Source organism: Chelonia mydas, chromosome 2 (genome assembly GCF_015237465.2).
Source record: "Chelonia mydas isolate rCheMyd1 chromosome 2, rCheMyd1.pri.v2, whole genome shotgun sequence".
In the NCBI taxonomy this organism is placed as follows: domain Eukaryota; kingdom Metazoa; phylum Chordata; order Testudines; family Cheloniidae; genus Chelonia; species Chelonia mydas.
Genome location: NC_057850.1, coordinates 176,247,671 through 176,275,345, shown reverse-complemented (window position 1 = coordinate 176,275,345; position 27,675 = coordinate 176,247,671). Strand labels below are relative to the sequence as shown.

General features: G+C 42.9%; 1 protein-coding gene across 3 annotated transcripts in view; it reads left to right on the top strand.

The window, feature by feature from the left end:
• Window positions 1-27,675, top strand: part of AVL9 (AVL9 cell migration associated) — a 68,380-nt gene that overhangs the window by 16,406 nt on the left and 24,299 nt on the right. For all 3 annotated transcript variants that reach the window (XR_006288879.1, XM_037890094.2, XM_043540640.1), the window contains exons 3-10: window positions 6,160-6,245; window positions 15,824-15,895; window positions 17,319-17,408; window positions 17,813-17,879; window positions 18,657-18,697; window positions 19,936-19,974; window positions 23,299-23,368; window positions 24,279-24,826. Coding sequence is in view for 2 of the 3 variants with exons in the window: in XM_037890094.2 (XP_037746022.1) it covers window positions 6,160-6,245; window positions 15,824-15,895; window positions 17,319-17,408; window positions 17,813-17,879; window positions 18,657-18,697; window positions 19,936-19,974; window positions 23,299-23,368; window positions 24,279-24,826 (1,013 nt within the window). In the remaining variant the exon portion in view is untranslated. The remainder of the gene's footprint in view (window positions 1-6,159; window positions 6,246-15,823; window positions 15,896-17,318; window positions 17,409-17,812; window positions 17,880-18,656; window positions 18,698-19,935; window positions 19,975-23,298; window positions 23,369-24,278; window positions 24,827-27,675) is intronic.

Sequence of the window (27,675 nt, the reverse complement as noted above, 5' to 3'; positions counted from 1 at the left end):
CCTTTTAGGCCCAGGGAGTCCAATCATCAAGCCCAGGGTCAGAGCCGGGCTTCAAGATCCAGGTCAGTGTTGGTTGTGTCAGCATCCTTCACCCCCTTAGAGCAGATGGCACCGGAGACTATGCTGATACCTCCGCCTTCCGCTCGGACCTCAGCGCCGGCACCCATCTTGGTGCCGGCCTCTGTGGCACCGACCACCTTGGCACCAGCAATAGAGTAACCTTACGAACAGTGTGACCATCTTGGTGCCGAGGGCAGTGACCAAGGCCATTGCCGGTGCTATCATCCTTGTCCTCCCTAGATGAGGCCGTTGAGGGCACTTCAACAACCCTGGCCTTGGAGGATAACAGAGTTCTGCAACAGTTGTTGCGTAGGGTGGCCCAGAACCTGGGGATCCAGGCAGAGCAACTGGTAGAGGATGCTGATCCCATGGTGGACATCCTCGCCCCCTCTGGGCTCTCACATATTGCGCTCCCACTCATCAAGTCTATAAATGAGACCACAAAAACTTTGCGGCACACTCCAGTCTCTTTGCCCCCTACAGCTAAGAGAAATGAGAGATGCTATTTCAAAGGGATACGAGCATCTCTATTCTCATCCTCCACCCAACTCTTTGGTGGTGGATGCTACAAACCAAAGGGAGCATCATGGGTTTCAGGGACCCTTCCCTAAAAATCGGGAGGTGAAAAAGGTGAACTTGTTCAGGAGGAAAGTCTACTCCATCGATTGTTTACAGCTCCACATTTCAAACCAGCATGCCATCATTAGTAGCTACTCCTTTAACACCTGCGGAGCAATGGCCAAGTTTGATGAGCTATTACCACCAGACTCCTGCGGCGAATTTAATGCTTTGGTGGAGGAAGGCAAATTCATTTCCAGGGCCTCTTGCAGTTGGCTCTTGACGGTGCCGACATGGCCTCCTGAACCATGGCTACCGTGGTGGCCATGAGAAGGTCCTCTTGGCTTCAGGTCTCTGGACTCCCTCACGAAGGACTCCCCTTTGAAGGTCAGGCCCTATTCTCTGAAAAGACAGACAGGAGACTTCACAGTTTAAAAGACTTGAGGGCCACCCTCAAGTCCCTGGGCATACACCCCCCCGCTCCACAGTGCAGGCACTTCAGGCCGCAGCCTCCTCTGCGGTTTTACCAGCAAAACAGACCATATGGTTCCCGGAAGAGGAATAGGGGAGTCAGGAAGAGGCCACGCTCATCCTCAGGCCAGGGCTCTGGCCAACCCAAGCTGCCCTGGCCCCAAACCGGCCTTTTGAAGATGTGGTTGAGGACGGCACACCAGAACAAGAACTGGATCTACCCTGCCTCACCTTTTTGTCCCGGCTGTCCCTTTTCTACTGTACATGGTCCCGTATCCCTTCGGACTGCTGGGTGATCCGCACGGTAGAGAGGGGATACTCCATCCAATTCTGTGCCCCTCCCCCCCCCCCCCCCATTGCCTCCCTTCCCCATCCCTCTTCATGGACTCCTCTCACGACCAACTCCTTATACAGGAGGCGCACTTGCTCCTTTCGCTAGGGGCAGTGGAAGAGGTTCCTCAGGAGCAGACGGGCAAGGGTTTCTATTCCCGGTATCTCCTAATACCGAAAGCCAAAGGCGGGCTCAGGCCCATCCTAGACCTGCGAGAACTCAACAAGTTCGTGACGAAGCTCAAGTTCCGCATGGTCTCTTTGGCCTCCATCATCCCTTTATTGGATCCAGGAGACTGGTATGCCGCCCTCGACTTGAAGGACCCATAATTTCACATAGCAATAATTCTGTCCCACAGAAAATACCTCAGGTTTGTGGTGAACAACACCCACTACCAGTTTACAGTCCTTCCATTCGGCCTGTCGCAGCACCTAAAGTGTTTACCAAGTGCATGGCAGTCATGGCTGCGTTCCTGCGCAGGCAGCAGGTACAGGTGTTCCCGTACCTCGATGACTGACTCATCAAGGGCCGCTCCAGGTCTCAAGTGGAGGCACAAGTCGACTTCAAAAGAACAACGTTTGACAAACTGGGCCTCCTTCTAAACGAGGGGAAATCAAAGTTGTCCCCGCTTCAGAGGATAGAGTTTATAGGGGCAGTACTGGACTCAACACAAGCCAGGGCATACCTCCTGAAAGCAAGGCTTCAGTCCCTCGGCGACACCATACAAGGTCTCAGGCAGTTCCCCACCACCGCAAGGAATTGCCTGAAACTCCTGGGACACGTGGTGGCTTATACCTATGTAGTACAGCATGCCAGACTCAAACTTTGACCTCTTCAGTTATGGCTAGTGTATCAGCCAGTCTGGGACAACTTCAACAGGATTGTAACCCTGCCCGGTACTTGACTCCCTCCTGTGGTGGCTTGACCCACAGGTAGTATGTGCAGGAGTCCCTTTCACCAGCCCCCAGCTGTCTCTCTCGCTAGTGATGGATGCGTCAGCCTTGGTGCTGGGGAGCACATTTGGAAGACCTCAGGACACAAGGCCTCTGGTCTCAGGCGGAACTCGCTCTCCACATCAATGTCAGAGTTGAGAGCGGTGTGCCTCGTATGCCAGACTTTCTGAGCCCACTTGACAGGGAGATGTGTATCAGTTATGATAGACGACACCACGGCAATGTTTTATATCAACAAACAGGCGGGTGCATGCTTCTGTCCCCTGTGCCAGGAAGTGGGACTTCTGTGTAGAGCATTTGATACATCTGAAAGCATCGTACCTCTCTGGAGTACAGAACGAGTTGGTGGACTATCTCAGCAGGTCATTCCATGGCCACAAGTGGTCCCTTCGCCCGGATGTTGCAAACTCAATCTTCCATCAGGTGGGGTTTTCCCCAGATAGACCTGTTTTCCACGTGACGCAACAGGAAGTGCCAGCAGTTTTGCTCCCTCCGGAATCACAGCCCGGGTTCCATCGCAGTCACGTTCAGCCTTCCCATGGGAGGAGGCTATCTCCTATAGGTGTTTCTGCCTATCCCTCTCGTTCACAAAGTGCTCCTCAAGATACAGAGGGAACACGCTTCGGTGATATTGATATCCCCAGCCTGGCCTCACCAGCACTGGTACGCATCACTCCTGGAAATGTCCCTGGAAGCTCCAGTCACCATGCCGCTCTTCCCAGACTTACTAACTTAGGATCATGGTCAACTTCAGCACCTGAACTTTGAGTCGCTGCACCTCACGGCATGGAAGCTCCATTGCTGAACCCAACGGAGCTCTCTCTTGCGCGGACCCAGTTAGACAAGTCCTCCTTGGCCGTAGAAAGCCCTCCACCAGGGCTACCTATCTTGCCAAGTGGAAGAGATTTTTAATCTGGTTGGCGCAGCATCGTTCGTCCCTGACACTCATCTCTGTGCAACTTATATTAGACTATCTTCTCCATCTCAAGCAGCAGGGGCTGTCCATGTTGTCAATAATGGTTCACTTGGCTGCCATCTCTGCCTTCCACCCAGGCTCAGAGGTCCGGTCAGTCTTTGCCAGCCCTATGGTCAGCCGTTTCCTCAAAGGTCTCGACAGGCTATATTCGCAAGTCAGGAAGCCGGTCCCAGCCTGGGACTTCAACCTGGTCCTTTCCAGATTGACGGCGCTGTCTTTTGAACTGCTAGCGACATGCTCCCTGCTCTACCTCTCGTACAAGGTGGCATTTCTGTTGGCAATAACCTCAGCCAGGGGGGTGTCTGAGCTCAAGGCCCTAACATCAGAGCCCCCTTACACCATGTTCTGTAAGGACAAGGTTCAGCTCAGGCAACATCCAACTTTCCTCCCAAAGGTTGTCTCCCAATTTCACATCAACCAGGACATCTTCCTCCAGTGTTCTATCCTAAGTTACACTCGAGCGGCAGAAAGCAGAGGCTTCATTATTTGTATATCTTCAGACCCCCTGTCTTTTATATTAAAAGAACATAACCATTCCGGAAGTCCATTCAACTATTTGTGGCTGTGGCGGACAAAAGGGTCTTCCAGTCTCTTCCCAACAAATTTCGTTGTGGATCATGTCCTGCAGTTGACAGTGCTACAACTTGGCCCAGGTGCGAGCCCCTTCAATCACTGCACACTCCACCAGGGCGCAGGCCTCTTCAGCAGCTTTCCTAGCTCCGGTTCCTACCCAGGAAATATGCAGGGCAGCAACGTGGTCTGCAATACGCACTTTCCCCGCACAATATGCGATTACCCAGCAGGCCAGAGACGACGTGGCCTTTGGTAGAGCGGTATTCTAACTGGCGGACAACTCTGACCCCGCCTCCTGAAGGGCTTGTGATTCACCTGCTTGGAATTGATATGAACAAGCACTTGAAGGAAAAAACGGTTACTCACCTTCTCGTAACTGTTGTTCTTCGAGATACGTTGTTCATGTCCATTCCAATACCCTCCATCCTACCCCTCTGTCAGGGTACCCGGTAAGAAGGAACTGATGGGGGGGGGTCAGGTTGGGTTGGCAGGGCCCTATATTGGGTGCCATGAAGGCACAACTTCAGGGGGCGCCCAGGCCGACCCTATGGATACTGCTAGGGGAAAATCTTCCGGCTGTCATGCACACAGCGTGCACACACCTGATTGGAATGAACAGCACATCTAGAAGAACAAAAGTTATGAAAAGGTGAGTAACTGTTTTTCCTCTGCACAGCAACAGGGGAGAAGAAAACTTTTAAAAAGAAGAAATTGTAAAATCCACAAAAATACCCTGGTGCTACTTTTAGTTAGGGTTTTGTTATGTTTCTAATTCAAATTGTGTCTGACCCTCAAAATTTTAGAGGTATTTCATCTGGAATTGGTAGCAAAAGTATAGGAGTTGTATCAAAAGAATTTATCTTTGCATCAGTAAAAGGCCACTCCTTGACTCTGTGTTGGGTCCTGACTTTGTTTCATTTCTGTATAATTAAATATCAAATGATCTACTGCGTGCATTCTAAAGCAGGAAGTAGGAGCAGGTGAGTGAAATTGTTTCTGCATTGGCTCAGTGCCACAGTCCTATGCATGAAAGCTAAATAGTTGACTTTCTGTCATTTCATTACCACAGCAACAGGTCATTAATGCATATTTTGAAGTAAGAGAGATTGCTTCAAAGCTAGCATAGCAACAAAGCAACTAAACCTGGTTAGGTGTATATCCTTGAGTTTTATGGCCAGAAACACACTAAAGATTTCATTTGGGATTACCAAATGTATTTCAAATTAAGATTACTGTAAATTTACTATAACATATTGGGCCTGATTTTCCTGTGCAGGTTATGAGTAATTCACAGTGTAGGAGTTACTAGGGTTCCATGAAATGGGGAATTAGGCTACTTGTTTATTGGCTTGGAGAGACATTTATTAAAAATTCTACTAAACCCCTAGCCTATCTCTTTAGAATGCAGTGAAATCTAGAAAAGGGACTGACAATTTTTAGTACCTAGATCCTTGTCTCAAGAGACTACTCCATACTTTTAAGTACAGTTCTGTTTCATTTCATTATTACAAAGTCAGTAACCAATTTTAGTCACTCTCAAGACAGGGTTTGCTTCATAGTGAAATGTTGTGAACTGCAAAACAGAATTCTTCTAATGACTGCTTTGCCTTTGCTGTATCTGTAAATTAGCAATTAACACAATGGCTCTCAAACTTTTTTACTGGTAACCCCTTTCACATAGCAAGTCTCTGAGTGCAACCCCCCTTATAAATTAAAAATTCTTTTTTATATATTTAACACCATTATAAATGCTGGAGGCAAAGCAGAGTTTGGGGTGGAGGTTGACAGCTCACGACCCCCGCAATGTAATAACCTCATGACCCCCAGTTTGAGAACCCCTGAATTAACCGTTAGTGGCAGTAGTATATCTATCTGTTTGCATAATTATTAAACACTGTATAGCTTTGAAGTAAACCCTATAGGTTTAATGAAAAGCTCTTTTTTTTTTTTTTTAGTGCCCTTTGTCACGTCATAGCATAAATATTGCTTATTTGGCACCTTTGTATGGAGACAAAGTGAGTTGTTTAGTAGTTACTTGAACAGTTGGGTCACAGGTTTAGACAAAAAGACTTCAGCTCTACTTACAAAAGGGTAGAGCTGGTAGAAAGTGCAATTTCTTCAGTAAGGCTTTTGTAAATGAGAGTAATGTTGAAAAAGATGACTACAGAGCTGAAAATACAAAATGTTGATATATCATTCTGTTGGTGGCTGATGAAGCTTTTTCTCTCCTTTCTTAGATACTGTGTTTTTCCACTTGCCACCAAGATGTGGAGATCGAACCACAATATACGGTGTCTCTTGCTATAGGCAGATTGAAGCCAAGGTAATTTATAGTTGTAAATATGCAAGAGTAAAATTGTAGGCTTGATACAGAAATGAATGGGTGAAATTATATGACCTTCGTTATGCAAGAGATCAACCCTAAATGATCAGAATGGTCCCTCTGGCCTTGAAACCTATGAATCTGCAGAGTAGGCACCTTCAGAGCTGAAGAAGTCTGTCCTTTCACCACCAGGATCATTGTGGTCCATGTCAGTCTCCCTACACATCCCATTATATGTTTTGGTTACAGCGAATCTACCAAGCAAGAGCTCCCAGAAGCTGAAGTAAGCTGGAAGAATCTTTCAGACTAGCTAAGAATTTATATTGCCAGGGAAGTGCTGAAAGCAGGTTTAAATTATTCCACTAGCAGCCCTTAGAAGATCTTTGGGTACCTCTATTGTCTATTGCACAGACACAAATTCTTCCTTCATGTAACTCCTTTATTTCCAGAAAAGATATTGGTCTCCTTTGCAAAAAGTAAATTTTCAAGGTGGATCAAAATTCTCCTTTGCACAGGTTTTCCATTAAATGTGGTTCTCTATTGTCCAGACCAGTTAGATTTTCAGGGAAGTATTTTGGGGCTGTAAGGGCAGTAAGGAGGTTGTAGTGTGTATTGTCCCACTCTCTTTGGGGAAATTGTCTTGTACTTGATCTGATATATGTGCAACGTGCCAAGATTTTAAAAAGTGGTGGGCACATTATAAATGTTTGTAGTTATAATTACTCTCTAATGTTATTACACACTTATTTTAAAATATGTATAATAACCTTTCCAATGACATGCAACAACCTTGAATGTCTAATAGTTTTTAGAGGGAGTTCTGGATAACTTTTATTTCAGAAGTGCTAAATGACATGCTCTGTACTTTATATTGTCCCCCAATCACATTTGGAGTCCGTTAAAGTCTGTTTGTTAATTCTTGTACAATATTAAATGCATAATTGCAATGTTATTATTATTTTTGTATTGCTTCTGGTTTATTCAGTATTTGTACAATAGGGCCTTATTGTGGTAACCTGTGGTTAAAGTCTGTCTGTATTTAACTGTATGGTTGTTTTAACTTAGTTTTGTTATACTGATGATTTCAGTCTCTGCTGTTTACTAACCACTAAGAGGGTAAATAGATTTTAAATTGAACTGTTTTGGAACAAGTGGAATATAAAGCAATATGTGTTTTATGTAGCAACAACTTCAGAATTCTGCCCAATCTGGCTCTTTGATAGATATGTGGGCTGTAATCCACATTGTTGCTGTTTTGTACAGTATAAGAGAATCATTTGACTATATGATTTCTGTCTCTACCCTTTCTAGCCCTGCTGATAAATGTTAGAACTATTTCTTCTAGCTGAGAGAGTAGCTGACGCCACAGGTGTTGCCACTTCCATTTACAGCTGGCTAGAAGAAAATGCCCGAGCATGACACACTCTTTCCAGGCAAAAGCTTTTCAACTGGTCCCTTTGTATAGGTATTGTGTCAGAGAAGGAGGAGGGAGAGGTTGTGGCCTTTTGCTTGTCAAATCACCTGTTTCTTCCCCATCCCATTGCCTTCTATTTATGCTGGTGCCTTTTCAACAGTCTTCAGTACCAAAGACTGTGCATAGCATCTCAGTAATACTCAGCAAATTAGTCAAATGTGGTCTAGATGAAAGTACTATAAAGTTGTTGCATAATTGGTTGAAAACTTATACTCAAAGAGTAGTTTTCAATGGTTCACTGTCAAACTGAGAGGGCATATCTAGTGGAGCTCCATAAGGATCTGTTATGAGTCTGGTACTATTTAATATTTTCATTAATGACTTGGATAATGGAGTGGAGACTCTGCTCATAAAATTTTCAGATGACACCAAGCTGGGAGGGGTGCAAGCACTTGGGAGGACAGGATTAGAATTCAAAATGATTTTGATAAATTGAAGAATTGCTCTGAAATCAACAAGATAAAATTCAATGAAGACAAGTGCAAGTTATACATTTAGGAAGGAAAAATCAAATGCACAACTATAAAATGGAGAATAAACTGGCTAGGAACTACTATCCCACAAAAGGATCTGGGGGTTACAGTGGATCACAAATAGAATATGCAACAACATTGTGATGCAGTTGTGAAAAAAGGCAAATGTAATTCTGGGGTGTATTAACAGGAGTGTCATATGTAAGACATAGGAGAGAATTGTTCCAATCTGCTCTGCACTGTCAAGGTCAGCCTGGAGTATTGTGTCCACGTTTGGGCACCACATGCTAGGAAACATGGACAAATTGGAGAGAGTCCAGAAGAGAGCAACAAAAAATGATAAAAAGGTTTAAAAAAAACCTGACGTATAAAGATTAAAAAAACCTGTGTGTGTTTAGTCTTGAGAAAAGAAGACTGAGGGGGATGACCTGATAAATGTCATCAAATATGTTAAGAGCTGTTACAACGATTAGTTGTTCTTCTTATCCATTAGAAGTAGGACAAGAAGTAACAGGCTTAATCTGCAGCAAGGGAGATTTAGGTTAGATATTAGAAAAAACTTTCAAACTATAAGGGTTGCCAAAGGAGATTGTGGAATCCCCATCTTTGGAGGATTTTAAGAACAAGTTTGACAAACACCTGTCAGAGGTTGTCTAGGTATACTTAGTCCTGCCTTAGCATCGGGGAGTAGGGCTTTTTGAGGTCCCTTTCAGCTTAACATTTCTGTGCTCTGGTCTACACTACGGGGTTAGGTCAAATTTAGCCACGTTAGGTCAATTTTAAAATGAACGCGTCTACACAACCAACCCCGTTCCATCGATCTAAAGGGCTCTTAAAATTGACTTCTGTACTTCTCCCTGGCGAGGGGAGTAGCGCTAAAATCGACCTTGCTGGGTCGAATTTGGGGTAGTGCAGATGCAATTCAACGATATTGGCCTCTGGAAGCTATCTGATAGTGCTCCAATGTGACCACTCTGGACAGCACTTTGAACTCCGATGCACTAGCCAGGTACACAGGAAAAGCCCCGGGAAATTTTGAATTTCATTTCCTGTTTGGTCAGCATGGCGAGCTCAGCAGCACAGGTGACCATGCAGTCCCCCCAGAATCGAAAACGAGCTCCAGCATGGACTGAAAGGGAGACACTGGATCTGATTGGTGTATGGGGAGAAAAATCTGTGCAGGCCGAACTGTGATCAAAAAGAAGAAATACTAATATATATGCCAAAATCGCACAGGGCATGGTGGAGAGAGACTACAACAGGGACACACAGCAGTGCCGCATGAAAGTTAAGGAGCTGAAGCAAGCCTACCAAAAGACAAAGGAGGCAAACAGTTGCTTGGGTCAGAGCCCCATACATTCTGCTTCCATGATCAGCTGCATGGCATTCTGGGGGGGGACCCTACCACTACCCAACCACTGTTCGTGGACACCTGCAAGGGAGGAGTCTCACGCAACAGTGTGGAGGATTTTGTGGAGGAGGAGAAGGCACAGCAGACAAGTGGTGAATCCGTTCTCCCTGGCAGCCAGGACCTTTTCATCACCCTGGAGCCAATACCTTCCCCAGGCGGGATCCCCGACCCTGAAACTGGAGAAGGCGGCTCTGGTGAGTGCACATTTATAACTACAGTACAGGATTTAAAAGAAATAGTGTTTAATGTTTGATTTGCCCTGAAGAATTGGGATGCATTCACGGCCAGTAGAGCTACTGGAAAAGTCTGTTAACGTGTCTGGGGATGGAGCGGGAATCCTCCAGGGACATCTCTATGAAGCTCTCTTGGAGGTACTCTGAAAGCCTTTGCAGAAGATTTCTGGGGAGGGCTGCCTTTTTTCGTCCTCCATGGTAGGACACTTTACCATGCCAAGCTAGTAGCAAGTAGTCTGGAATCACTGCAGCACAAAGCATGGCAGTGAATGGTCCTGGGTTTTGGTCGCATTCAAGCAACATTCAGTCTATGTCTTTCTGTGTTAGCCTCAGGAGACTGATATGATTCATGGTCACCTGGTTGAAATGGAATTTTTGTAAGGGAACAGTAAAAGGACCCCGTTCATGCTGGGCTGTTCGCGCTTGGCTAAAATGGACTATCCCAGAGAATAGCAATGCGGTTGGGTGGGGGGAGATGTGTGCTGTACAATCACCCGAAAACTGCAGCCCCTCCTTTTAAATGGCAAACCCAACTGGCATTGCTTGCTATGGGAAAGGATGGCACTGCAGTTTGAAACCATTCTCACATGTTATGAAGGCATAAGTAGCCAACCCCGTGTACCAAAAGGCTTACCATGGCTGCCTGGAAACCGAATTCTGTTGCCCAACCATGTGTGATGTGTCAGCATACCGGCAGGCGCTCAATATAAAAGGCAAAATGCGACCTTGTACCTAAAGCACATGTGCTGTCTGCTGTGAATTGCTTGATTCACTGTGAAAGAGTCTCCCTTTTTATCTCCCCCGCCGCACCCCCGGTGCAAATGTTTCTATGCTCCCTCTATCATCTCCATCCCTGAGGTTATCGCAGATTAGAAGGCAAAAAAACGATGACATGTTTTCTGAGCTCATACAGTCCTCCCGCACCGGTAGGGCACAGCTTAATGCATGGAGGCATTCAGTGGCAGAGGCCAGGAAAGCATTAAGTGACCACGATGAGCAGAGGCAGGAGGCGATGCTGAGGCTAATGGGGGAGCAAACGGACACGATGAAGCATCTGTTGGAGCTGCAGGAAAGCCAACAAGAGCACAGACCCCCGTTGCGTCCATTGTATAACTGCCTGCCCTCCTCCCCAAGTTCCATATCCTCCTCACCCAGACGCCCAAGAACGTGGTTGGGGGGGAGGCTCCGGGCACCCAGCCACTCCACTCCAGAGGATGGCCCAAGCAACAGAAGGCTGTCATTCAAACAGTTTTGATTTGTAGTGTGGCTACAATAAGCAATGTGCCCTTGTCCTTCCCTCCTTCTCCACCCCACCCCACCCAAGATATCTGGTCAGTTATCTCACTTTTTTTTTTAATTAATAAAGAAAGAATGCATGGTTTCAAAACAATAGTTACTTTATTTCGAAGGGGGGAGGGTGGTTGGCTTACATGGAAATAAAATCAACAAAGGGGGTGGGTTTGCATCAAGGAGAAACGCACAACTGTCACACCGTAGTCTGGCCAGTCATGAAACTGGTTTTCAAACCCTCTCTGATGCGCAGCGTGCCTAGCTGTGCTCTTCTAATCACCCTGGTGTCTGTCTGCTCAAAATCAGCCACTAGGCGATTTGCTTTAACCTCCCACACCGCCATAAACATCTCCCCCTTATTCTCACAGATATTATGGAGCACACAGCAAGCAGCAATAACAATGGGAATGTTGGTTGCACTGAGGTCTAACCTGGTCAGCAAACAGCGCCAGCGAGCTTTTAAACGTCCAAAGGCACATTCTACCACCATTGTGCACTTGCTCAGCCTATAACTGAACTGTTCCTTACTGTTGTCCAGGCTGCCTGTGTATGGCTTCATGAGCCATGGGAGCAAGGGGTAGGCTGCGTCCCCAAGGATCACTATTGGCATTTCAACATCCCCAACAGTAATTTTCTGGTCTGGGGAGTAAGTCCCTTCTTGCAACTGCTCGAACAGCCTGGAGTTCCTAAAGATGCGAGTGTCATGCACCTTTCCTGGCCTTCCCCCATTGATGTCCCTTATGATACACCAGTGCTTGCAGCACCATTGAGAAGTACCTATTGCGGCTTACATACTGGTTGGCAAGGTGGTCCAGTGCCAAGATAGGGATATGTGTTCCGTCTATTGCCCACCCCAGTTAGGGAACGCCATTGCAGCTAATTCATCCAATATGACCTGCACGTTTCCCAGAGTCACTACCCTTGTTAACAGAACGTCAGTGATTGCATTGGCTACTTGGATCACAGCAGTCCCCACAGTAGACTTGCCCACTCCAAATTAATTCCCTACTGACCGGTAACAGTCAGGCATTGCAACCTTCCACAGGGGTATTGCCACTCGCTTCTCAACTGTCAGGGCAGCTGTCATCTTAATATTCCTGCACTTCAGGGCAGGGGAAAGCAACTTTCAAAGTTCAAGGAAAGTGGCCTTACGCATGCGAAAGTTTCGCAGCCACTGTGAATCATCCCATACTGGCAACACTATGCGGTCCCACCAGTCTGTGCTTGTTTGCCAGGCCCAGAATCAGCGTTCCACTGTATCAACCAGCACCACTGCTGCCATGATGTCCCAATTGCCACAGCCCATGCTTTCAGGAATGTCTGTGTCCATGTCCTCCTCACAATCGTCCTTGTGCTGGCGTCTCTTAGCCCAGTTCTGCACATACTCCAGTATAATGCGCGAGGTGTTTACAATGCTCACAACAGCTGCGGTGAGCTGAGTGGGCTCCATGCTTCCCGTGCTATGGCGTCTGCAGAGGTAGCCCAGGAAAAAAGGCGCGAAACAGTTTTCTGCCGTTGCTTTCACGGAGGGAGGGAGGGAGGGGCGACTGACAACATGTACCAAAAACCACCCTCGACAACGTTTTTGCCCCATGAGGCATTGGGAGCTTAACCCAGAATTCCAATGGGCAGCGGAGACTGCGGGAACTATGGGATAGCTACCCACAGTGCACCGCTCCGTAAGTCGATGCTAGCCACGGTATTGAGGACGCACTCCGCCGACTTAATGCTCTTAGTGGGGACATACACAATCGACTGTATAAAATCTATTTCTAAAAATTGATTTCTATAAAATCGACCTAATTTCGTAGTGTAGACATACCCTATGATTTTGTTTGCAACTACTGTCTGCGCAGCGAGTTAAGAACAACTGTGACCAATTGTTCTGACTATTTGTAGTGTTGTAAAGCATATTGCCTTAAGGTCTGATACTGCACCATTGAAGTCGATGGAATTTTCAGTGGCAGCAACATGGGGGGAGGGCCATAGATAGCAATGAACTAGGTGGAGTGGCATGCTGTCTATGTGTGCAGCACATGCATTGCATGCCTCAGAATTCACAAAAAATGTTTTATTCTACAAGCATATGAAAGCCTTGCACGTAATTAATCTGTTCATGTTGGCTGTTGTCTTGTTTTGCTGGCAAGGCGTGCAGTGCTCCGAGTTACATCACATTGCCTAGGCAACGTGACTGTAGGCAGCTGACTTCCTGACCAGCTGTGCACTGGAAAAATTAGCTTAGGCATCCAAGTGTAGAATTGTGTCATCTGTGATTGAACAGAGCTAGCAATGTCAACTCCTCATCAGGATGGAAAGTTTTGTGCCAAATTTGTTCAATAATTCATTTAGTGCAAGAGACTACAACAGAAACACACATTATAAATAATGGAAGCCCAAACCAAAATTGCAATTAGTGATCTGAAACTGTATTTCTGTGAAGCTGTGTATAAATGTGAATGGATCTGTGAGTGTGTGAAAACAAACAAACTATACTACTGACCCTGTCTACTTTTCATCAATGAAAAGAATGTATGGAACAAGGCAGGATACAACAACCTAAAGAACCATTATAAAGCTTGTGGTTGTCACTAGTAGCCAGCAACACCTATACAGGCTGTATACAGTTACGAACATTTGGACAAGCTTGCACTGATCTTCAGTTAGATGAGCTGTGGAGAAGTGCTGTGAGACAACACAATAAAAAGACTGTCAGAATCAGGCTATTTGCAAAGACTAATTTGTGTTTTATGTAACCTCATAGAACAAGAGCTTGTGTTTTTTAGGGATAACTAAACGGATGACTCCCTGAATCATGGCAATTATGTAGAAACCTTAGAATTAGTCAGGGAGTTAGATCCTTTACTCAAGCAGCATTTGGGAACCATCTACTTTATTTTCTGGAACATCGAACAATTCAGAATAACCTCATCAAAGCAGTAAGTAATACCCAACTTAATGCCATTGCCAAAGAAATTGAGGAAACACCATTTGTTGCTATTTTACTTGATAGAAACGTCAGATAGTCCCAATAAGTCCAGCTTTTGACTGTACTGCATTATGTGACCAAGAATGGTGATGTTACAGAACACTTTGTTGCTCTTAATGACATTAGTAACAATCAAACTGCAGCTGACTTTGCCAGCATGTTGAAACTGTGTGCCAGAAGTCTAAATTTGTTGACAAGGTTTGTAGCTCAGACATATGGCAGTGCAGCAGTAATGGCAGGTGACGTAGGTAGGTCTCAGAAACATGCTCATGAAAAGTTTCCTTGTGCACTTTTTGTTCATTGCTATGTGTGTTTTTTAAATCTTGTCCTCAATTTTGCAGCAAACAGTAGCAGACTGATTTTCTTCAAAAATTTAGAAGGAATATCTAGTGTTTTTCCTCTCAATCTTCAAAGGACTGAACTTCTTGGAAACCTAGTTAAACAGAGACAGCCTTCTGTTTGTACCACAAGGTGGAATTTTCATTCAAGGCTTGTACAAACTGTAAAATGGGCAGAGAAGCTCTGACCGAACTCTTCAAAAGTGTGGTGCAGAATCCAGTAGCTTGGGATGATCAGTCTTTTCACTCAGCCATGGGTCTGCTAACTGTGCTTGATAATTTTCAGTTTGTGTTTCTCCTTTGCCTCTACAACAACGTTTGAAGTGACAGAAGTGATGTTTCATGTTCTTCAAACCAAGATGTATGATATTGGGTTTTGTATTCAGCAGACTCCCGAGACGGTCAAGCCTATTAGTCGAAAGTAACAAATTTTTGACGAGTTTTGGAAAGAGGTGTCAGAGTTAGGTGCATGTGAACCTTGAGGGGGAAAAAAGAGCAAGTGAAGGCCAACCAATGTATAAATGTCTCTTCTTTGAGGTTGTTGACAATGTCAGATAATAGTTATTGGTACAATTTGAAAGTGTAGAGAAACTTTAATTTGTACAGTTGCTGAATCCAAAACAATTCAAGGAGTTCCAGACACATTTTCTGGTTAATGCTCTCGAATCTCTGGAAGAAGCATCTTATCCGAATATTTTTTACATTAGTAGATTGCATTCCAAGCTGTGTACAAATGAGAACAGTGGCACGAGAAAGGTACATTTGACTTGTATAGAACTATTCATGTGCTGGATTTACAAACTTGCTTCTCTAAGATCAAAAAATTGGCTACCTTAATTCTGATTATTCCCTACTCTGCAGCCACAGTGGAAAGGTCTTTTTTCAACTTTAAAGTGCATTTAGACATTCACATGCAACACCCAGAGTGGCAAACACCTGTCCAGCTTGGTTTCACTGACCATCGAAAAGGAACTGCTTATGTACTTGTGCAGCTTACTAGATTTTTATGACTTTGTCACTGAGGAGTTTCTTACAAAAGATAGAAGAATGGATTTTTGATTTCAGTAGAAATGTTAGATATGTATTAGTATAGTCTCAGGTTTCATTATATTTGGCTTACTAGTATTTGGCAAAAAAATGTATTTGGTTTATTAATCACAATCTGTACATTAGAAAAAAATCTTTTTTTCCGTCATCTAAAAAGTTATTGCATACCTTATTAAAAATGTCATTTGTATGTCACTGGGTAGGCCCATTCTGAAATAGCACATTCTGGGTTTTGTTTTTGATCAGTGGTGGTTTTCTGGTAACTGGCTTTAAAAATAATTTTTAAAATACATATATGTAAAAATATTGTAATACTTTTTTCTTAGGCACTGAAAGTGCGGCAAGCAGATGTCACCCGAGAAACAGTACAGAAAAGTGTCTGTGTTCTAAGTCAGCTGGTAAGAGAGTGACTAACAAATATTTAAACTTTTGTTTTTAAAGAATACACACAGAAAACAGGTTTGACAAATTTTTGTTTGGAAACTTTCATTATTTTAAATGTTCTTTGTTAGAAACACTTTAAAATGTAACAAAATGAGCACTGAAATCACAGCTGTGTTAGAAGGCCAAGGCACTCAAATTTTATTATAACTCCTTCAACTGGAGGGACAAGGTGAGTGAGGTAATATCTTTTGTTGGACCAACTTCTGTTGGTGAGGGAAACAAGCTTTTGAGACACAGAGAGCTCTTCAGGTTTGGGAAAGGTACTCCCAGCTTTTGCTGTGACACTAGGAGTTCCTTCTCCAGACCTGAAGAAGAGCTCTGTGTGGCTCAAAAGCATCTCTCTCTCACCAACAGAAGTTGGTCCAGTAAATATTACTTCATCCACCTTGTCTCTCCAAAATCCTGGGGCTGACATGACTACAACACCACTGCATGGAAAAATGCATGTACTTTATCGTGAGTCTTGATGTGATCTATTTGCATTTTTAATAATTGTTCCAGGAAGCCTGTCAGTAATTGTATATTCCATTCAGTGTATGTCTATGCTGCAATTGGAAGTGTGGTTGCAGCATGATTTGATGTATCCATGCTAGCTTTAGACTTGCTACTATGGCTAAAAATAGTGACACCATGATGGCACAGATTTCAGTGCAGGCTGTAGAAGCATGCTGGGGACCCTGGGTATGTACTTACTTTGCTAGCCCATGCTACTATGTCTTCACCGCTAGCTAGATTTAAGATAGCATGGGTATGCCAGCCAATGCTGCAACCATACCTCCAACTGAAGTGTAGATATGTCCATGGTGATACTTCTTATGGTGGAGGGTGGGAGTTATACACTATAAAATTACTAGTTAAGTTATCAGATAATGAAAAACCTAGCAATGGACAACTGTGAAATGAAGCTTCTTTCTAGCGGTTAGTGTAGTATGTTATGTGGAATATGACGTGTCTTCAGAATACATTAGTTGTAGCTCTCAGTTATCTGGGAGTCTACATTGCGATGCAAGCTGCTTTTTACGTTCAGACTATGCAACTACACTTTACAGGGAAAGAAGAGAATTCTTTATTGAGAGATGAATTCAACTGCATGAGCAAGATGAAGCAGGGAAGTTCCCGCTTATTCTATCCCCACAACACTACTGGCAGGATATTGAGTGATAATGCACTATCTGCCAATGAAACACAAGATAAAATTGTTACCTAATTAAAATGCACAGTGAGGGCTTTTGTCTTTAAAAATTACACTTTCATCTATCTGTATTAGAACATAAGGACAGTTGGGGGATATGGAGGAAGGACACTGGAACTGGAAACGTGCTTTTTTCATCTGCCTTTCATTCATGACATAACATGTCCATTTCTCTGTCTCACAAGCCTTTGTATGGATTACTTCAAGCAAAGCTACAGCTCATTACTCATGCCTATTTTGAAGAAAAAGACTTCTCGCAAATTTCAATTCTTAAGGTAACTTTTCAATATATACTAATACAGTATAATGCCCCTTGTGTATGACTATAAAAAATGTTTATAACTTAAAATCTAATCAATGTATTCTTGTATGTATTGCATTTTCATAGGTGATAATTCTATTCAGCTATTTTAAATAATTACATGAAATAATATATTATCCTATTGTGAATCTGAGAAAGGAACAGATTTCTGATTAGTAAAATATCTAGAAACAATATCTTCAATGACACCCTTAAAGTAACAATCCGGTTATAAGCAAAAATGTTCTTTGGTCTGTCCATCTCTTTGAAACAAATTATTTTATTTATTCTGGTCCCTTGGGTAGCTTTTTAGAACAGGTGTTACTAATTGGATGTGGTATTCATATGCCATTAATATTTTTTATTTAACTTCTACAGGAACTTTATGAGCATATGAATAGCTCTTTGGGCGGAACTACACTGGAGGGGTCACAAGTTTATCTTGGTAAGGGACGTTTTTACAAGCAATAATATATAATGTTATATCAGTCAAATCATTCCCTCTAAACTAGTTTGTTTATGTGCATTAAAATTTAGCACCATGGGTTTTTGTGCCTGCATGGGACTTTATTATTTTCCCTTTCATTTATGGAGTTAAATAATTTTCAGGTAAAATACCCTTTATCTATTTTTCCATAATATGGATCTCATTTTAGGTTGTAATCCATGATAGTTCAGTCATGCCTCTTGATATGATATACATTTAGTGAGTGAGCTGTTCAGCTCCTTCTGAAAACTATGCTGCTTTGAAAATTTTAATTGTGGAGGAAATTTTCAATGGCATAAATGGCAGTTAGGAACCCAGTTCCTCTTGACTTCCAAAGGGAGTTGAGCACCTAACTGCCCTTTATGCCTTGAAAAATCTCCCCCTACATCCTTTGCTCCACATACCACAGGAAGAATTGTGATCTAGAAAGAGAAATAAAAGTCGTTGTTTAATCAAATGCTCCCGTAGTGAAATGCTTTGGCTTCAGTATGACAGTAAATAGCCATCTTCTGGAATGCAGAGTCTCCATCTTACTTTCAGCTCTCATTCTTAGAAGGAAGAGAAGGTGGTTTGAATTCTTTTAATGAAATCACTAGCATGCTTTCCATGAGAATGGGAAAATATTGTGTGCCACTTTAGCTTATGTAATTTGGTCAATAGAAAAATGGGGGACAGGAAGAAAGGAGTTGATACCCTTGCAATGCTTCACTAATGGATTTGTTCTCAATGTTTTAGGTCTGTCTCCTCGAGATCTTGTCCTTCAGTTTAGACACAAGGTACGCTTTCTTCATAGGCCTAATAAAGTACACCAGCAGCATGCTTTTTTTACATGGTAAAAATGTAGGTTGCATGATGAGCAACTGACAGTTAAGCGCGCGCGCGCACACACACACACACACACACACACACTTTTTCATATTTTGAGGTCCAGACTCTCTGCTGTACCTAAGGGGTGCTGCTAAGGAGCTGGATACAGCCTCCTGGGACTTTCTGGCCTCAGATGCAGGTTGATGCAACCTGGGGGTTGTTGTTTGAGGGACCATATATCATCTGGAGATATGTTCCAGCCACTCACCCTTCCTGCCACCACATACTGCCCATATTTCCTTGCCAGGAGTTGTGGGGAAGGAGGTGTAGCAATCTGCTCTATTGGCCCTACCCTTGTTAGGGATTCTCTCCCTCTCCCTCCCCTACTAGAAGTATCTCCCGTACTAGAAGTAGGCAGGTTTCAAGTACTCTTCACTTCCTTTATGCATATATCACAAAAAAAAAACCCACAAAAAAACCCCCCACATACACCAAGGAGTAGGAAATGGTGGTGCCACCCCACGTAAACCTGTTATCCCAGTGGTTAGAGGACTTACGTAGGATGTGGAAGACTCGGGTTCAAATCCCCACTCTGCCTGATAGGAGCAGGGTCTTGAACCTGACTCTCCTACATCTTGGGCTGGTGCCCTAACTGCTGGGCTATAGAATCATTCTCATTCTCTCTCTGGCTGAATGAATATTTTGTTGTTTTATGCAAAGTGGAACAACTTCAGTAGTAGAGATTGAGAAACTTGCCTCAGAATATACCATAGTGCAGTGGTTAGAGCACTCCTTCAGGAGGTGAAGACCTGGGTTTATGTCCCTGTTTCTCTCAGGCAGAGGGGGATTTGAGACCAGGCCTTCCACCTCCTGGGTAAGTGCCCTAATCACTGGGCTATTGCATAAATTGTGGGAATTAGGAATGCTTAGAGCAGTGGTGGGCAACCTGTGGGCTGCATGTGCCCCATCAGGGTAATCTAATTGCAGGAAGCGAAACATTTTGCTGACGTTGACCATCCGCAGGCATGGCCCCCCGCAGCTCCCAGTGGCCATGGTTCGCCGTTCCCGGCCAATGAAATAGCTAAGGGAAACATTTTTAATGAAAGATGAACTTATGTGTATTACACACGTGTACACACATGTAAATGTGTTTTTCCACCCGTTTGTTAGTCACTCACCATGTTAATTTTCCCTTCTTATTTTGCAGATCTTAATTCTTTTTAAATTGATTCTTCTAGAGAAAAAGGTAGGGTCTGTGGGATGAAGGGGAGGATTGAAATGGAGATGTAATTGTTTATATGACTCTATAGAGCGTGTGTTAGTGAAAGATAAACACTACACTAAATATGTCTGGAGTAAAACCCAATGCTCAAGTATATTTACATGCAGGTATAAATAAAACTGGAAAACTTTATCCTCTTGCTTAACTGCTCTGTGTGTGTGCTGGTGTATAAATTCTTCTCACACACTATTAATTTTTTCCATTATTGACAGGTACTCTAGAGTAAAGGCAAGTAAGATTTGGTATGCTTGAGTAGGGAAATTTTCATAACAGTTTTTAATATCAGGACCTAAATAGTGCCCTCACCATTGCAGAGTGAAAATTCTTGGTGCATAAGGTCCAGCAAAATAGAATTTGATTTAAATATAAAACAAATAGTAATATAAATACCAAAGGAAGCAAGCTTTAGATTTTTTCAAGTTTTAGATTTTTGTGAATTGTATGGATACTTATCTGAAATATATATTTAGTGTCCAAGCTCATGTCTCTCTAGTCATGTTAACTTTGATTCACAGTCAATAAAAATAAATATTAAAATAAATAAGTCATCCTAGTTTAAATTCACAGAGAAGTGTAAGTCTCAATTATATTTTTCTTCAGGCTGTCTTACTGCCTAAAAGAGGTTCTGTCTTGGCAATTTAAGAGGAACCTGGAACATGTACAAACCGATAAGAAATAGAAACAAAAGAATACCAATTTGTAAATTCAAATGTTGGGTCAAGATCTTTCAGTAAAGTGACTGAATATCAGCTCACAAATACTTGCCCTCGGGGATCCTTTTTTCCTACAATGGTTTTTTTCATGTTAAAAGGAAAAATCTTACTTTGCTCCCCCAGTGAACAAGCTAAATTATAAGTTCATCTCCTTGATAGAAATGACTTGTAGTTGCCTTTATAGGACAACTACAAAAAAATCATTCATTGAAGGGCAGGAAGTAATATCAACAAATCAGACGTGAGCACAGTTTTTATCAAGGTTGCACAAAATAACTGAGAATTCAAGAAATGCATATATTAAGATTGCATGCACAACTTTAACTCTGCCCTATATGCATTGTGATAGCTTATAATTACTCAGATATAATACCACATTTTTTTCTACATCCTCAAGCCTTTTCTGTACAAAGAGCGTACTGTTTTCTCTAAATCAATTTAAAAAATGGATCTAGTCAAATCAGCTCAAATCTCTAATGTAAACACTTAAACCAGTTTAACCCTTGCTTATATAGATTTTTGCTTCAGTTGGTAACTTAATGACTCAAGGTCAACCAATATAAGCAAGGATAAAACTGGTTTAAGTGTCTGTTTTGGAGCTTTGCCACCATTTTAACTAGATTTATTTTGAGTAATTTAAAGTTGTAGAAAAAGTATTTTGGAAAACACGAAAGCGTAATTAGACAGGAAATGCCTTCATAGAAGTGGGTAGAACTAAGATTTGATGTGCAACCTTAACTGGAGCATTTTATACTATTTTTTTCATTGCTTAGCCTTGTTAGTTTAACATTCTTTCAATGTAGTTTTTTAAATAGATATTTCTAGTTTTAAAATAACTAACTGCTTAAGAACATGAGAATTAGTGGCCATATGTGATGTTTGGGTGTTTTAAACAACTCAGGCCCAAACCCTGCAATTGGATTCAGTAGCATAGATTCCTTTGTCCAAGTGAAGCCCCACTGCTTTCCTCTGGGCTATGTAAAGGCAAAGGCATCTGCCCTACCAGGCCTGATTGCATGATCAAGATCCCAGTGTCTCATTATGTACTTTTTCGTTTGCCAAAGCTGACGTGTTGAGTTTAATTCCAAAAAAGTGAGTAGCAGTGCCACATGGTAATCTTAGCAACAGTCTCAGAGTACACCAAAAAGCCTGTCAGTTTAAAATTACATATATAAACTCCTACATTTATTGTGTGTTATAAAACATTTAGTTTCAGTAATCTCAGTGTAATGATGGGGTGGGGTTTGTTTCACTTTCCACATTTACACTGGTCTGTTGAACAGTTTCCCAAATATTTCAAAAGTCTACTACAAATATTTTAAACATTAGAATTAAAAATAATTGTTTCACTTTACATTGATACAAGAAATGTTTTAGAAACCGCCTTGCCTATTTGATTTAAAAACTGATTATGGTAGCATTTCATAATTACAGCTAAACATTGTAGTTACATTAGTACTGAGCTACCATTCCATTCTGAAGGTGTACAGACCACAAGAGACACATTCACAGGAAAAGTGGAGAGAAAAGCTTTCCCAGGCATGCTCAAATGACTCAAACACATGAGTCTAGTCTGAAAAAGCTGGACATCTATTGAATAATGTGAGAATTCTTTCTGAATTTAGAAGTAGAAAGTGAACTATGGCATCTGCAAAAAGAGAGAGAGAGCACACTGTTTTCCTGTACTGCTTCTGAACAGCTGCTAAGGTTCCAGAATAGTTGTGGGGAAGCCTGTACAGTCAAAGATCTTAAACATACTAAGCCAGTATGCCCAATAATGCCACCCATTCTTGATCAGAAAGATGTCTTTTGTTCTGTGGCTCAACTCCCATTAATTCATGGGTTGATGCCTGTCCCACAGGTAGGAGGAAGCGTGTCTCAAACTCCAACTACTGCTGGGTTGAGACACCATATCCAGATGGTAGCCATTTGGATATTTATTTCCAGGATCACGTTATTTGCTGGCTTGTTGCAGGGGGAAAGGGAGTCAATGTGCACCCAGACAAACTAAAGGAAAAAAACACACTAGAATTATGGAAAGCACTAATCTTAAATATATAACGTACCATGCCACAAACAAAACTTTGGCCATGTGTGGGAAGAAGAGGTATTCCTTCACATGGATGGGTTTTTAAAACTGTTCTGACTGCCTGACTAGGGCAATTCTCCAGTCAGCTAAAGGCAATGTGGTATCACTCCCATTTTTCAACAGTGAGCACCAGCAAGGACCAGATTGGTTGACTGAATTGCAAAAATGACCTTCAGCCATCATTAAGATTGTAGCTAGTCATTCTCACCACCTCTGAAACTGATCCAACCAACCAGTATAAGATTGAATCATCCAAGTATAGTAAATGCCTTGTTATGCCATCTCTTTAAATATTTATCTGAATAAAAATGTTATGGGGACTTTTATCGAAGTGAAATTCTCCATGAACTGATTTTTTTTATTTTTTTTAGATAGATAGATATGGGTATTAGATGTCCTCAGATTCTCTTGTTTGTTTGTTTCTGTTTGTTTTTCTCTCTGACTTAAGCTGTCATTTTAATTTGCCCTTCATCCCCCTGCCCACAGGTGTTGTTTTATATTTCTCCAGTAAATAGACTGGTGGGAGCACTGATGACTGTCCTGTCTCTCTTTCCTGGTAAGTAAAAGCAGGTTTCGGCTATTTCTTGCTTGTGTAATTTCTGTTCATAACTGAAACTGACAGTGATATATTTGGGGCAGGGGGAACTTACGTGATACGGGGGCTGTATTGGTATATTGCCAGAGTACAATAGCCACAATGAATTCACACACAAAGCTACATAATATTTTCATGAAGCACACATGCGCACAACCTGATAACACTTGATACTTATGGAGTGCTCCTTACTGTAATAATAAGAAACTAAGTCTATTTTATCTCTGCGGGCTGCATATTGGACACCCTCGATATGTCTGTGAATAAGAAGTCATTGGTTCTGTGTTCCTGACCAAATGTTTATCAAAGTTTAAATAACACTTGCCAAGGCAGAAGGTCAGTACTGATCCATTTGGGCCGAAGTCATAGGCGCCGACTCCCTGGGTGCTCCACGCTGGAGCACCTATGGGAAAAAATGGTGGGTGCTGAGTACCCACCGGCAGTCTCCCTCCCTCCCCCCAGCGCCTCCCACCCGCCACGATCAGCTGTTCCACAGCGTGCAGGACGCTCTGGAGTGGCAGGGGAGGAGCGAAGTTGGGGTGTGCCCAGGGGAGGGGGTGGAATGAGGCAGAGCAGGGGCGGGAAGAGGCAGGGCGGGTGTGGGACCTTTGGGGAAGGGGTGAAGTGGGGTCAGGGTCTGGGGCAGAGCGGGGTCAAGCAGCCCCCAGCACATTAGAAATTCGGTGCCTCTGGCAGAAGTGGACTGGATTTTTAAAGTGGTAACGAAAATGCATGACAGTTTTTTTTTATATATATATATATATATATATATATATATATACTAAAAAGCATTTCCTACTTCGCTATTATCAAAAATCACTAAAATCTTTGGTGAGATGATATTGTGTGTGTTTGTGTGTTTGTCCTCCAGGTATGATTGAACATGGTCTTACTGACAGTTCACAGTACAGACCAAGAAAGAGTGTATCAGAGGATACTGGCTTGCGGGAAGTTACTCCCCCTTTAGATGATTATGTTTCTGTGTCTGCTGCTGACATTTCAAATACAAACTCAGGAATGGGTGAGGAAGGCAGGAAGCTATCAGGAAACCATGTGCGGGAGACTCAGAAAACAGATGTGCCTTTATCCCATTCTGAAAAGAATTGCAATGGATCACAGTCCTCCAATGGCACTGGACAACTTTTGAAACCTCCTTCACGCACTTCTCCAGAGTCTTCTGAAAGCGACTGGGAGACCTTGGATCCTAGTATTTTGGATGATCCCAACTTGAAAGAAGGAGAACATGAAAATATGACATCAGAACAGACTGAAATCCTTTCAAAGGAATGCATAACATCGGAAAGCCCTCCAATTACTGTGCAACCTCAGGCTAAAACAGGACATGTGGTTCTTGTTCCAGGACTGATATCGGGGTTGGAGGAGGACCAGTATGGCATGCCATTGGCTATTTTTACTAAGGTAAACATTTTGATAATTATACTTAGTAAATATTTACCAACACTTTCAGGCCTAAGTTTTCAAAAGTGACTAGCAATTTTGGGTGCCCAACTTGAAGCCTGTTTAAAGTACTGCTCCATATTCAAGTGGAGACTCTGACAAGTGACTTTATGTTTGTATAGTAAAAAAAACCCACTTTCCTGGATGTACTTTCCATCCCACATGCATATGCACTACTTCTCATGATTTATGACTGTTCAGCACAGCTGAAATTGGAGACACTATAGTTATGTGCATAGATGGGAAAGGGTAGGAGGGTAGAAGGAGTGTATCTGAGCATTAGGTGAGTCTGACCTTAGTTTTGAATCTCAGGATACTCAGCATGTCTATTTAAAAAGGCTCGTCATGTAATAGGACACTGATCTGCCATGACCACTTTTGCCTGATTTCTGAATCTTAGAAATGAATAACGTGAACACAAACTCATATTTTAGCATCATCCTTTGCAGCTATACTCTGAAATTCTCTGCATGTTGACAGAGCCTTGAGATGAGTTATGTCAGATATCTAAAGGTTTTTTGTTTTTTTTTAATATTTTGTGAATGTAGATGGGAAGTCATGGTAAATATCCAATCCTTTTAAAAATGGCTTTTGTGATGGGAGTTGGGACTGATGTTGATGATGTTATATCAATGGCTTTTTAGGGACTAGTGGAACTGTTTAGAATATCTTAAACTGGTAGTCATAGAATTAGAAGTTGATTTTATTAAAATATGTTCTCAGTGTTCTGATCCCATTGGATCGTAACTTATATTAGTAACTTATATTAGAAGCAACATGTTAAATTGCCCAAAGCTAACAGCTGAAATGCAACCTTCTCTGCGCTGCCATAACTCATAATAAGAAAAAGCTCTTTATCAGTGATCCACAATTAGGTGCTTGACCAAAACAAAAGTGTCAACCTTCAACGCTGGCTCTACAGACAACCAGAGATGCAAATTACACAGCCAAAGATTTGCCACAGAAAACTCAGTCTTTGATGTTCCGGAGTTAAAATTTAAGGAATGTCAATACAAGTGACCTGAAGCTGCAATCATGCCAACTAACATAGATATATAGAGGCCCTATGAAATGACAACCAAATGCAAAGAGACAAGGTGGGTGAGAAAATATCTTTTATTGCACCAACTTCTGATGGCAAGCGAGACAAGCTGTCAAGCTTACACACAGCTCTTCTTCAGGTCTGGGAAACTTACTCAGAGGGCAGGTTTACACTTAAAAGGTTGCATCGGCACAGCTGCACTGCTGTAGCTCTTTAATGAAGATGCTGTATACCGACAGCAAAGAGCTCCCCCGTCAGTGTAGTTCAGGGGTTCTCAGACTGGGGGTCGGGACCCCCCAAGGGCTCGTGAGGTTATTACATGGGGGATCGCAAGCTGTCAACCTCCACCCCAAACCCCACTTGCCTCCAGCATTTATAATGGTGTTAAATATATTAAAAAGTGTGTTTAGTTTATTAGGTGGGTTGTACTCAGAGGCTTGCTGTGTGAAAGGGGTCGCCACTAAAAGAAGTTTGAGACCCACTGGCGTAGTTAATCCATCTCCCTGAGAGGCGGTAGCTATGTCGATGGGAGAAGCTCCCCTACCGACATAACGCTGTCTGCACTGGGGGTTAGGTCAGTATAGCTACGCCACTCAGGGATGTGGATTTTTCACACCCCTGGTTGATGTAGTTATACCAATGCAAGTCTGTAGCGTAGACCAGACCACGGTGTCGCAGCTAAATACATAGAATCATAGAATATCAGGGTTGGAAGGGACCTCAGGAGGTCATCTAGTCCAACCCCCTGCTCAAAGCAGGACCAATTCCCAATTAAATCATCCCAGCCAGGGCTTTGTCAAGCCTGACCTTAAAAACTTCTAAGGAAGGAGATTCTACCACCTCCCTAGGTAACGCATTCCAGTGTTTTACCACCCTCCTAGTGAAGTAGTTTTTCCTAATATCCAACCTAAACCTCCCCCACTGCAACTTGAGACCATTACTCCTTGTCCTGTCCTCTTCTACCACTGAGAATAGTCTAGAACCATCCTCTTTGGAACCCCCTTTCAGATAGTTGAAAGCAGCTATCAAATCCCCCCTCATTCTTCTCTTCTGCAGACTAAACAATCCCAGTTCCCTCAGCCTCTCCTCATAAGTCATGTGTTCCAGACCCCTAATCATTTTTGTTGCCCTTCGCTGGACTCTCTCCAATTTATCCACGTCCTTCTTGTAGTGCGGGGCCCAAAACTGGACACAGTACTCCAGATAAGGCCTCACCAATGTCGAATAGAGGGGAACGATCACGTCCCTCGATCTGCTGGCTATGCCCCTACTTATACATCCCAAAATGCCATTGGCCTTCTTGGCAACAAGGGCACACTGTTGACTCATATCCAGCTTCTCGTCCACTGTCACCCCTAGATCCTTTTCCGCAGAACTGCTGCCTAGCCATTCGGTCCCTAGTCTGTAGCGGTGCATTGGGTTCTTCCGTCCTAAGTGCAGGACCCTGCACTTATCCTTGTTGAACCTCATCAGATTTCTTTTGGCCCAATCCTCCAATTTGTCTAGATGGAAGAGATTGTTTATCGTAAGTATTTAACACATATTTCAAGGAACCGTGAAGAGGCCCATTAACACCCCTCCAGTCATTGGGAGGAAAGGAAGGGAATGGCGGGAATGTAGCTGTGGAGGGATTATTAGTGAGTTAAGGATTGTTGTAATAAGCCATAAATTCAGTGTGTCTATTCAGTCCTTGATTTTTAGTGTCTAGCAAAGTTATGAATTTAAGCACCTATGCTTGTCTTTTAAAGTGTTGTGCAGGTTACCTTTG